This window comes from Phyllostomus discolor, chromosome 8 (assembly GCF_004126475.2).
Source record: "Phyllostomus discolor isolate MPI-MPIP mPhyDis1 chromosome 8, mPhyDis1.pri.v3, whole genome shotgun sequence".
NCBI classification, from domain to species: domain Eukaryota; kingdom Metazoa; phylum Chordata; class Mammalia; order Chiroptera; family Phyllostomidae; genus Phyllostomus; species Phyllostomus discolor.
Genome location: NC_040910.2, coordinates 69,313,866 through 69,326,737, shown reverse-complemented (window position 1 = coordinate 69,326,737; position 12,872 = coordinate 69,313,866). Strand labels below are relative to the sequence as shown.

The 12,872-nt window shown below is 45.4% G+C and overlaps 1 protein-coding gene across 3 annotated transcripts in view; it reads left to right on the top strand.

The window, feature by feature from the left end:
• The window catches only part of USP43 (ubiquitin specific peptidase 43), a 61,187-nt gene extending 59,202 nt beyond the window's left edge, over positions 1-1,985 (top strand). For 2 of the 3 annotated variants that reach the window (XM_028534366.2, XM_028534365.2), the window contains exon 15: positions 439-1,985. In XM_028534366.2, the coding sequence (XP_028390167.2) occupies positions 439-1,508 (1,070 nt within the window). In that variant the 3' untranslated portion in view covers positions 1,509-1,985. The remainder of the gene's footprint in view (positions 1-438) is intronic. The other variant, XM_036032998.1, reaches the window with a different exon arrangement.
• Positions 1,986-12,872: the final 10,887 nt, after the last annotated feature.

The following is a 12,872-nucleotide window of genomic DNA, read 5'->3' as shown; positions in this document are numbered from 1 at the left end:
TATCTGAGATTCTTGCATTTGAGAGGCATGAGCACCTAGTTTGGCCTGGAAAAACATGTCTAGCAAATAAAATTTTGCCTAGTGTTCTGTTTCATGGAAATATTTAAAGGTGGATGAAAATAATGTAAATCTTAGGGCTGGCTGCCTCAGGGACTGGGCCTTATCAGAAGTTTGCACAGCCTGGGCTTGAGGCCGGCTTCCTTCTTTGCCCTTTGGCACTGCTTTGCCCTGTGGCTTCAGATACATAAATGGGTTCAGTGGAATAGTGAGTGACCATGTGATGCCCCCAGGGCAGGAGTGGTGGTGTCCCCAGTGCCCACACAGGGCCTGATGCCTCAGAGGTGCTCAGTCAGTGCTTGTCCGGTGATGGGCGTTACTGTTCCTCTTGCTGCAGCTGGAAGGACAGTTGGGCACCAATGCTGTTGGTGTGTCTTTCAGGAGGCCCGGAGTCCAGGCCTTTGGTACGAGGTGTAAAAGGCCGAAGCATCAGCATGAAGGTGCCCGCTCCTTCCCAAGACAAGCAGGGGGCCTTCACTACCATGCCCCTTCGGTGGTCTTTTGGACGCAGAGAGAAGCCACTCGTGGCATCTGTCGAGTTGGTGGAGTACTTGGAGTCCAGACGGAGACCCCGATCTACGAGCCGGTCCATCGTGCCACTGCTGACGGGTGCCGCTGGCGGGGGTGAGGAGGCAACTGTGCCGCGATCAAACACTGTCTCTGCTAAGGGTGGAGACGGGGAGCAAGCCAACAAGAGAGCACTGGCTGGAGCGCCCTGCCCACCGGGCCACCTTAGCTGCCATGCAGTCCCTGGAACCTCAGATGGTCTAAACACAGCAAGGAAACCCAAGGAACATGCCAGCCAGGATGCCAGGGTTCCCAAGCAGTTTGACCTGCCTTTCACAGTCATGCCCTCAGCAGAGAATGAGAGAGTGGCCCAGCCGAAGGACCAGAGGACTTCGAACTGGAAGGGAACAGGCCAGGTGGGGACCAGCAGCAGAGCGCCTTCCCCCAAGGAGGCGTCAAGCACTGTGGCGAGTGCGGACACTTGTCGAAGTTCCTCAGCAAAGGTCAGGGCTGAGGTGGAGGGAAGGGACTCCGAGACACACAGACTCTCACAGAGGACCCTCACCCTTCTGAGGTCGGTGTTTTGGAAGGAGAACAAGAAGAGTGGCAGGGCTGAGGTAGCCCCCCGGGTGGCCCCAGCCTCCCCGGGGAGTGGCAGGCTGAGCCCAGCTGTGAGTGAGCAGACTCCAGTCTCACCCTCTTGCCCGAGGATGTCAGACAGCCTGGCCAAGGGCCTGGCCAGCCACCTGGAGGGCACCGTCCGGTCTGCGCCCAGCTCCCTCCACCTCCCACGCAAGGCCAGCCTGACCCCAAGGGCCAGTGTCCTGAACACATCTCAGAGGAGTGTTCCTGGGGAGCAGACTTCCTTGGGCACCTTGAAAAAGGTGAAATACCACACTCTTTCCTTAGACCGAAAGAAAACATTACCAGAGTCCAGCTTTTGACGAGGTAGTCCAGTGTTGTGTAAAGCTGGCGTTCTCTCAACTCCGCACTGTGCAGCTGCAGGCAGCCTGTGTTGGGAGTGCGATTTTGGGGAGCCACTTGTCTTGTGACCCCTGAAAAATAAAAATTTTGGGGGTCTCCACTTCTAGATTTCCAACACCTCATATCCAATTATCTTCCTGTGTTGCTGGCTGCTTTTATCCTTACAAGACACTAGAGAGCGCTGTTGGGCCATCATTACTATTTCAGGGCAGGAACTGTGGTTGTGTTTAAATGGTTCCAGGGCCTGAGAACCTGTGCTAAACAGTGATTGGATGTGGGCAAACCTTACACCATAACTCTGTGGGGAAGCCTAGTTGGTATGAATCTTCAGTATCAAATCAAATATTGTCATCGGCTTCTCCTATTTCAATTTTTTTGTGTGTATTTTAAATAGTTGAAAACAGGAAAACCTTTCCCTTTTAATGCTTCTCTGAGATCTACATACGGTTTTAATAAAAACCCGTCAGTGAAACACAGAGGTGGCTGTCTGGGTTGTTCAAGTTTTATGAATGGTACTCTTCCTGCTCATCGAGTTGGCTCATTGCTCTTGATATCAGACCATCATTACTTGAGTTGTTACTGAAATTTTAAAATGCTTTTAATGAAAATGACTTGTTTTACAAGCAATGGAAGGCTCCTTGGCTCTCGCTCTAGAGGCCTCTCGTGGGTGTGCAGACCTGAGCTTCTGAGCCTGTCTGTCGCATTTCCTAGCGCTCTGTGAGCTCTTCGGGAGCTGCTCTAACTCAGCTCTGTCACTGCTTACTGGGGAGCTGCGGAGCCTCACCCCAGGCCTGTGGCCTGATAGGTTAATGGTGAGTCTGCACTTAAGTCTGTTTTCTGGAAATACTTCCTTTCTGATGGGAACCATTTGTTCAAGACACCTGACTCCCCAGATTTGGTTTTTCCTTGTACACCACATGACTCATTGGTTTGTCTCTGCCACTTTTTTTTCTCTTAAGAAGAAAGAGTGAGGTCCTGGCTCAGTTGGTTGGAGGCCCTGGTGTGGCTCACTTGGCCGGAGATTTTCCTGTAGACTGAAAGGTCACAGGTTAGATTCCTTGTCAGAGCACATGCCTGGGTTGCGGGTTCGATCCTTGGTTGGGGCCTGTATAAGAAGGCAACCAATTGATGTTTCTCTTTTACATCAATGTTTTTCTCTCCCTCTCTCTTCCTCTCCCTCCTCCCTTCTAAAAAGCAATGAAAAAATGTCCTCCAGGTGAGAATAAAAAAAAGGAGAAGAAAAAATTATCCTTTTTTTCCACACTGAGAAAGACTGCTTACTTTTGACCAAGAATTCTAAGATAGAAATAACTGGGATGACAGAAGAGAAAGCAGGAAGACCCAACCTCCTGACGTACCCAGAGGGCATATGTACACCAGCAGACCAGTGTGTTCATCTGTCATGTTTAGCTTCCACATACTTGCTAAGCACAATCTCACTTAAAAAATATTTATTGATTTTGAGAGAGAGATGGAAACATTGATTTATTGTTCCACTTATTCATGCATTCATTGGTTGATTCTTATATGTGCCCTGACCAGGGATCAAACCCACACCCTTGGCACACTGGGATGATGCCGCAACCCACTGCGCTACTCAGCCAGGGCTCAGCCTCACTTTCCTTGTCCTCTGAGAGGGTGGGTTGTGACTCAGATGTGCACCTCAGGCCTCTCCTCTATGAGGTCACAACTTTTCGAAAACCCTTGGATATCCTGAGTGGATCCCAAGTGTTCACAGTGTTCTGAATAATGTACCATGCATTGGAGCATTTGCCCTGGGCTCCAAGCTTGGACATAATTACACATAGACCCTGGTGGTTGTGTCTGCCATCCTGAGTCTTTAACAAGGATGTCTGAGGCCCCTTGGAATCCCCTTCCCTAAGGTTGTTCATGGGGAAGGATTGAGTCAGATTACTCCCAAGACTGGGGCCTGGCTCCAACCTTGGCTGTGCATCTGAGGTGAGGCTGCAGGCATCTGGCCAAGTGGTACTTACAGGGGAAGCATGGCAAAAATACTCGGGTGCATTTTTCCAATCACAAGGGTGCCCCTGGGAATTTAAAAATTGGAGCTTGAGGAAGGTTGGAAGCCACTGATCCCAATACGAGCGTCAGCAGTGATTGGACAAGCTCGGTGTGGCAGAAGGGGCCGCCCATGCCTCCTCTGGAAGCCCAGCTACTCTGCCTGGCCCTGGCCCTGCTCTTGAGGTGTGCTCACTGGTCTGATGATGACAGCTCATTCCTGACTCCTACAGTGTCCTTTTCCTTTATCTTCCACGCCTGCTCTCTTCCACTATTTGAAGGGTTTGTGAGTCCAGACTCTGGGCTGGGAGGTCATACTGGTGCTGTCAGAACCTCCCGGGCCCCCAGGGTCAGAGGAGACAGAGACTGGAGGAGAGGCCATTGTAGTCTACAGGATTTATATAATTCCAGTTCTGGGAACAAACAGAGAGGTGGATGCTGGCCATGTCCTGCTGCCTAGATCCGTTCAGCAGGGGCTCACCTGCAGTGAGCCAGCATGATGTCCGGAGGGATGGTGAGTTAATTAAGCACCTGCTGACTTGATTATGCCTTGGAGCTGCAGAGGTAACATGTAACAGTTACAGCCAGCATTTCCATAGCACTTAACTATGTGTGCAAGATGTTCTTTTAAACACCTTACAATGTTAACTCATTTAGTTCATCATAATGCTTTCAGGTAGGTACCTTTATCTGTTTTACAGGTGAGGAAACAGGTCGCCCAGGTGGTAAGTAGCAGAGCCAGGATCTGAACCTAGATCCTCCTGGCTCTGGGGTTTCACGCTCTGTCTGAATCATGAGAACTGGTAAGGCTACCTCTCTGAAGGTACATTAGCACAGTCAGTTGAAACCAAATTGCTTCTGGCATTCTATGCTAATCAAAAGGGAGAAAGATGCATTGGCCAGATCAATAGCTTATTCCAGAGTGCCAGGAGCTGCGTTTGTTTATTCCAGCAGCAGGACTACAGCTGGGAAAGCCCTGTAATTGGACTCACTACTTGATTAAGTCTTTGATAGATGCAGTTATTCTGCAAGTCCCATTTTGCACAGGTCAGTTTGGAGAGCTGGTGGAGAGGTGTTAGGAATTAGGACATGCAGCGGGCTTGAAGTCTTTGTGGCCTAATCTCTGATTCTTCCAGGAAAGACATCTGACTGACTGACCTATAAACATTTGAGGGCCTGTATATGATCAATACTGTTCAGACTCTGGGAAGTAACAGTGTATAAGGTCAGCATGGTTCCTGCTTTCAAGCCCCTTATAGTCTAATCAGAGACAAAGAGCTAGCAAACATACCGAAAGCAATGTGAAATATTACAAAATAAGCAACCAGATCACATGAGATGTGGCTGGGGGAACCAAAGGGCATTAGCTTCCTTGCTGAGTCCAAAGTGTCCAGCTCAGAATGTTAAAATACCCTAGGAAAGGGCTCATTCCCACTGGGCTGGCCAAGATGTGAAACTGGGTCAGGATTCCTTTTATCACCAGGTCTCCACACACTGCCGTGCAGACTGGCAAAGGCTGATGCTGGTCAGAGTCCCTGGCTGGGGTCAGTGTCAGCTCTGGCAATGGCTGCGGGTTCTTGGGAGAATGGCTGGGAAAGAGGCTGACAGGGCAGCTGTGACCAGAGCAGGACTCTTCCACAGCGGGGCCCAATTGTGTGTTTAAGGAAGTCTAGATCTGTGAACTGATTCAGGTCAGGGAACTGGATAAAAAGTTAAGACTTTTCAGTGCCAGTCGGGATTCTAGTTTTCCACAGCTGGAGAATTGTTTGTTATTCAAAGTAATCAAGCCCCAGGTAGTCTGCCTGTTGATCTGTTTGCTGGAGAGGCCAGGCCCTGGCCAGCAGCCTCTGTGTGCCACACCATCTCTGGACCTTGGCCGGTAGTCTCCCAAGTGTTCCAGCCAAGTCCCAGAATTCCCTTTGACTGGTTCCATTTGACTCTGTGACACACTTGTGCCTGAGTATCACTAGCTCGAGGGTGTTGGGGAGGAAAACTTCCTTCTTCCTTCTAGACCCTTTGGCTGACCTAATTATTAAATTGACATGGACAGATTAACAGGACAAAAACAAATTTAATTTCATATGTACGGAGCTCTTACAATTATGAGACTCAAAACATGGTGACTACACATGGAAGAAATTGATGACTTTTTTAGTAGAGGTTCTAAGTTCAAATCTAGGGTTAGCAATTAATTATGTAGCTTTATGGCAAATAAACTGAGGTGTTTGGGCCTCAGTGTGTTCAACGGTGTAATGGAAACTGTGGGGGTGCGCTGTGGAGGGCTCGCACCAGTTCCTGAGATCCTGTCGTTAAATATGTAGGAATTTCACCAGTCATTGGTTTATTGACACCTGCCACGGCGGAATTATATACAGCATAGAAATTAGCAAATGACTGGTTGTGGGGGGAGAAAAGACCCTTTTTTCCAGGCTCTCTTAGCTCATTCGCAAAAGGAAGAATTACTAATTTGATTCAGTTGGATTCCAGGACACATATCTATTAGAGGGTAAGTAGTCGTGTTTCCAAAATTCTCAAGGTTCTACTGTCTTCTTTAGCCCCTGCCCCCATGCACATAGGTTGGGAAACGGCAGGTCTAGCCATCTGGTTATTTCCCTTTTCTAAATGGCCTCAGAAAGTAAATTACTATCACTGCCAACTAACACTTAACGGCTGTGTGCCAGGACCTGCCAGAAGGGTTTTATGTAAATTAACTCATTTATTCTTTAAATATTCCTGTGATCTAAATGATATTGTTATCTCCATTTTTCGGGTGTAAAGACTGAGGCAAAGACAATGTAAATGCTTAGTTTGGATCATATTCAACCTTTTTTTAAAGAATAGATTTTATTCTTAGGAGGAAAGGGAAGGGGAAAAGGAGAGAAACATCTATGTGGAAGAGAAACATGGACCAGTTGCCTCTCATAAGCGCCCCACTGGGGCACTGAACCTACAACCCAGGCATGTGCCCTGACCAGCAACCTTTCACTTTTGGGGTGATGCCCAACCAACTGAGCCACTCTGCCAGGTCACACAATCCAAATTTTAACACACTTCACTCCTTCTATAAGATCATTTGGCTACTTGTGGACCTTTCTAATTATACAGAGGTATAATTATACAGAAAGTAATATTATATACTTTCTAATTATACAGCAGAAGTAAGGACTGCATCAATGTGGTTGGCAGAGTAATAATATGAGTGTTAATTTATAGTTTTAATTTGAGCATTTCACCTAAAATGTCATCTGGTATGCTTTAGCATGATATTGTAATAGAATTATATGTTATAGATATGTTATATCTATAACATATAGATATGTTATAGAATTATAAGTTTATGATTTTATAATAAAAGATTTGGTAATAAAAGGGTGTTATTTGTGCTGGACCTTGTACGTACATTTTTTATTTAATCAATTTACATACACATGCACAGACACACACTTGCTAGGATGTTGATTGGGATTTAATTTAATCTATCGGTTGGTTTGGGAAGAGTTGACATCATTATAATATGGAGTCTTCAATCCATAATCATGGTATGTGCTTCTAATTATTTAGGTCTTTAATATTTTCTCTCAGTAAGGTTTGTAGTTCTCAATATAATGGTCTTCATATTTTATTATATTTATTCCTGGGTATTTGATTTTTGATGGAACACCTAGAATCACTTATTCTTCAAAGTTTGTTTTCTAATGTGTTTGCCCTTTTACATCTTTTTTCGGAAACTCCGATCGGAGACGTGTTGGAACTCAGTCTGTGTCTCCCGACCTCTCTCCCACCCTCTCCATCCCTGGGCCTCTCTGGGCTATACTCTGGGTAATGTCTCATGGTCTGTCTTCTAGTCTGCTAATTATCTTTCAGTAGGTAAAATTTTCTGTTTAAACTTATTTTTTTTATTAGAAGTTTTTGTTTTTCAGTTCTGATAGTTGCTTAAAGTTTATGGTTCATTGAAGATACCATTAGGCTTATCATTTACTTTTTAAAAGATACTAATCATAATTGCTTCCCGATTTGTGTTTCTGCTGTCTATTGTTATTGTTTTTCACTTATCATGACTTGTCTTTGTTTTATTATGTGCGTATTAGTTATTTGGGACTATGAACTTGTCATTTTCCTTAGATTATATATGAGTATATTTTGGAGAAATTCTTCAAGGTCAAGGATGAAGGTCAGTTTCTTCAAAGAGGATTTGCTTCTTCTGGAATTTAGGAACATTAGTATCTCAGAATTTGTTCAAACTAATTCAGGGTTTCTGGATCACCTGAATGGCAGGAATTTGTGTTACAATTTCATTGCGGGGACATGCTTATGGCCATAACTCGTCAGGTGTGCTGCCAGCCCAGGGTCAAGCCCACTTTCCTTGCAGTTCTTTGAAGCTGGAAGGAGGGTGATAGAGTCACTTCTGCTTCACCCTGAGACTAAATGCTTAGATATTTGGGGCATTTCAGCTTTCAGCTTTCTCAGTGAATTAATTAGATTTTGCTATGGTAACAAATAGCCCCCAAATCTTATAACGTATAATAGTAAACACTTATTTTTTTTGCTCGTGGATCTGTAGGTTAGCTTAATCAGGGTCTGGCTGGGCAAGGTCAAAGCAAATTGCTTGGCTGAACCCCAAACCAGTAGGGCAGAGTTGTTTGCCCCTCATTATTGACCAGATGGCATTCCAAAGTGACACGGCAAAGGGCATCGATATGGAATCCTGTTACAAGGAGAAAGTGAAGGGCTCTGAGTGATAGGCTAGTCCATCACAATTTGACTGTTTGTGAGGCTCCTGCAGGTTGTTACCAGTCTTCCGTGCCCCGCAGAGCCATGAAACTGAACACCTGGCTTCCTGGGGTCAACAGGTGTTCTCAGGAAAAAGCAGCTTCAATACTTTCACAACCTCTTTTGAGTTTTTCTTTTTGCTTAGATGTACGTCTACCAACTCACCTCAAAAGAATAAGTTGAATTTCTTTTTTTACCTTAAAAATTTTAGCTAGCCCTGTCTGGTGTGGCTCAGTGGATTGAGTGCCAGCCTGCAAACCAAAGTGTTGATGGTTCCATTCCCAGTAGGGGGCACACGAGAGGCAACCACACATTGATGTTTTTCTCCCTCTCTTTCTCCTTCACTTTCCCTCTCTCTAAAAATAAATAAATAAGATCTTTTAAAAAAAAGATCCTTTTAGTTAAAGTCCTGAAATTGGCATGGATTGGCCTGAGACAGTTCCTATGATCTACTTTGAACACTCTTGGCCAGGAGCAATGTGCTCATATGCCAGGTCTAAGGGATAGGTTCACTGCTGGATTCAGGGGTGAAATCATGCAGACAGTGTGACTGAAGATCGAGAAAAGGTGGTTCTCAAAGGAAAATGAGAAGGAAATGGATGCTGGGCAGGTAAAAACAATAGCTGTCTACTTTCTGTGCTTATCCCTAAAACCAAGGATTTCAATATGTGGAGATTATAGAGGAGGACATTCCAAATGGAGTGAGGGCACGAAGCTATAAAAGGGTGAGATCGTTTGGGGGAAGTAGCAGTGTCCTGTGACAAGGTGTTGAGTGTGTGGTGGCTACTAGGCTAGAAAAAAGCTGGTGTCTTTTGGCTGGACAGCGGGCCAACTGCTTGTCTCAGACACTTAGACCTTATTTGGCAACTAATGGGGAGTCCTTAGTTCAAATGTTTCTGACAAATTTCTGCCCCCCCGACCTGAATTATCAGGCAGAAGCGGGAAACAAATAATAACAGGAAATGCAGGGAATGGAACCCAGGCAAAAGTCGAGGAACGTGGGTCAGGTTAAAAATAATTCAGTCGAAGGAGTGGCCCAGAAGCAGAGAATGGGGCTGTCAGAACGGAGAGGAGGAGAATCTGGTTCCGGTTTCGGGGGTGATGCCCGGGGTGGGTGCCCCTGGACCACCCAACCCTCATTGGTGGAGGTGGCGCCTGCCAGCGGGCGTCAGTGTGGAGGCAGTGACTGTCGTACACAGTGAGTCTCCCTGTTTCCCACCCTTGCCCTCCTTTATCTGATGTATCTTAGACTCGTTTTTCTCTGTCCTTTGTGTTTAATAGATTCAAAATGAGCACCACGTTCAAGTGCCAAGTGCAACTACGGAGCAAAGTGCAGTCGGAGTGTACAAACTTGTTTTAAGAGATACACTAAACATCTGAAATCTGACCACTTCTCTTCATCTGCAGGACTATTGCTGTGGCCTACCCACTGCTGGCTCTCTTCTGGACAGCTGTAACGGCCTCCTAACTCTCTCTCTTTCCTCCCACAACACGCCCCCCCCACTCTTGCTTTCTTACAACCACTTCACAAAGCATCCATGGTACCCTTTTAAACATGCAAACTGACTCACAACTCTCCTGCATGAAACCCTCCGCTGAGAGGGCCCCACATGGATGGCCCCATCGTTCACATCTCTACTCCAGGCTGTGGCCACACTGGCCTTTACTCCTCTGCCCAGGACACTCATTCCCTTCACAGCACTGTTTTTTCCTGATCATCCAGGAAGGTCTCAAATAGCACCCCCTCCAAGAAATCCTCCCTGAGCACCTACAGCAGAAGCTTGGAAAATAGCTGAGGAGATGCTCAGAAAATAGTTGCCGAATGAATGAATGAATGAGCTGACATAGCATTTGCAGGTTGTTCCATTTGGCTATAGTGGCTTTAGCTTTTACTGTATCACATTTTCAAATTATTCAGAAGAGCTGCATCTGGTTGTGAACTTCCAGGTTTTATTCCACAGTGAAACAACAATACTGCTTCTTTAATGTTGTCTTAAATGTTTGTTAAATATCAAATGTCTGTCTCTTCAGCAGAAGCTCACTATAGCAGTATATGCAATGAGTATCCAGCGACTATTTAGTGTGTAAGCTATTGTGAGAAGTCCAAAGCTTTGAAGCATGTCTGTGATTTAAAGTCAGATGAGCCAAATACAAACATTTCATGAAAAATGAACGATTTCAGGTGGAGGGTAGCTGTACCTGTTGCTTTTCTCCTACATAGCTGTTGATAGATAATTCTGAGGCAATGCATTCCACGAATCCCAGTTCAGTTAGATTCCCACTAGGTTCATAACTGCTCTTCCTTTTCCATCAAGAAGTTGTGCTGCTTCTCATGGCATTCCAAATATTGCTCGTGAACACCAATGAAGTTTCCTAAATTCAAAACACACTTGCAGTATCCAAGGAGGAGTCTGGTTCTTTAGTTGAACAGTGAAATTGCATTGTGCTGGGGACTGTTTGAAAGTCAGAGGCAAAGTTGCCCTTAAAGTCATTTTATGTCTCACGTGAAGGGCAGGCACCCAACTTCTTGTTGTCATAGAATCCCGCAGATGCTTTTATTAGTCCCTCTACCTCTTTTTCAGTCAGAGCTTCTCAGTGATCTGAAGTAATTGCATTTCTCCCCAAAGGATGTCTTCATAGCCATCATTACCTATGTGTTTGGTGACCTAAGCAATGCCTTCTAGTTCTTCCTCAATGCTGGAAAATCCCTAAAATCACCCACATATTATTTCTACGGTCTTTATCAGCATGCATTGGCTGTCTCATTCTTTTATTATCATTATCATTCTTTTTGCTCATCCACCACAATGGATTTCTTATAAATGACATGCACATGAATTAAATGCATGGCTGATACTATTCCATGATAACAGAAGTAAAAATGGCTCACTAGTGTGATTCAGGTTTCCTAAGGCCTTACTGGCCTGGAGGCACACACACAACATCCATAAAAATCACGCAAATCGCAAGGACTCTCACAGAACTACACATTTCCATCATGTGGTTTTCAGGTATTCCCAGGAGTGTGAAGAGAGGGAGCTTGGGTCTGCTGCCCCCACACACTGGCCCCAGCCAGGACACCCCTGGCCCCTAGGGATGTGCTGCAGGTGGGCCCTCCCACCAGCTTTCCAGGACAGGTGTGTGCCTCGCATCCCCACTAGAGTTACTTAGGCAAGTTCTACGTTTTTCAGAATTTATCTGTCATCTACCCATTCACCCATCTCCTTGGTTTATAATAACCTCCAAATATGAGTTTTTAAGAATACAGTAGAAGTTGGACACATCACCTCTCTACAACAGAACACATTCCTTCCCTTGAGTATTTGTGTCTTCATTCCCTGTGCAAGGAGGCTCTCCTCTGAGACACTTTCTAAGCTCAACCAGCCCTGTCTCCACAGCACATGGACACACACGGTTGGAGCAGGAGGTTTGTGTGGGAAGTCAGTTACACACAGTTTGGAAAGAGGTTGGCGGGTGCCAAGGAACCACTGACTACTTTGGATCAAGGGAGCAGCAATGAGAGCTGCATTTCAGGAATATTCCCATCTTTTCATCTATTATCCTTTTCTATTTTAGAAACCCAAGACACTCACACCCAGAGCTAAGTAAAAGATGTGAATCAGGTAGGTGGTATTCTTACCAGATGCATTTGCTGAAAGGACAGAGCATCTGAGGTCACAAGCTCTGGGGAAGAGCTGGACCGAAGGGAGGAGGGTGGTCACAGACACAGTGAAATATCTGGACTTTGGTTTCTCACTAGCTGTTGCAAAAGTAGAGCTGTTTCATTTCAGGGCTCACGGGAGCCCTGGCCTGACCCCGGTCAGGATGTTCTCAAACATACTGTGGCCAGCACAGTAACCTGACAAGCACTGGCTTATTTAAAGAACTTGGTGGGTTGCTTGGCCTCTGCAGGAACCCATCAATCAGTTGTGAGGGAACAGAATGATCTGTCGGAACTTCCCTTGGCAGCAGTGTAGCAGTTTCAGGCTAGAAGTTTACTGCTCTGAGCTGGAAGCTACAATGAAATTTCTGTAAAGGAGAACATGTAACATGTAGTTTCTACTAAGGTACTAGGATGAGCAGACAAGCACTTTAAAACATCACTAATTCATTCAAGAGAATTGCGAGTGTGGATAATGTCACCAGGAAACTAGAATCTTTTAAAAAATAAAATGGGAATTCAAAAAATGACATAAAAATGCAGTATCAGAAATTACGAACTCAATAGATGGGTTTACCAAGAGACTCAGCAGGTGATAGGAGGGAGTGCAGACACAGGTCAATAGAAAATGTCCCTGGAGTGAGTGCATCGTGGAATGTTCATTCAATGGAATCCTTGTAGCAACACCCCACCTTCAAATATAACCATTGATACGTGCAACAAATGGAATGCCTCTTGAAGAAATTGTGTAAGCAAAAGAAGCAAAATATGAAAAGGTAGACATTGCATGATTTCATGTACATGAAATTCAAGCACAGGTAAAAATCATCTATGGGTGACAGATGTTGAAGTGGTGGTTTCTTCCGGGGGACAG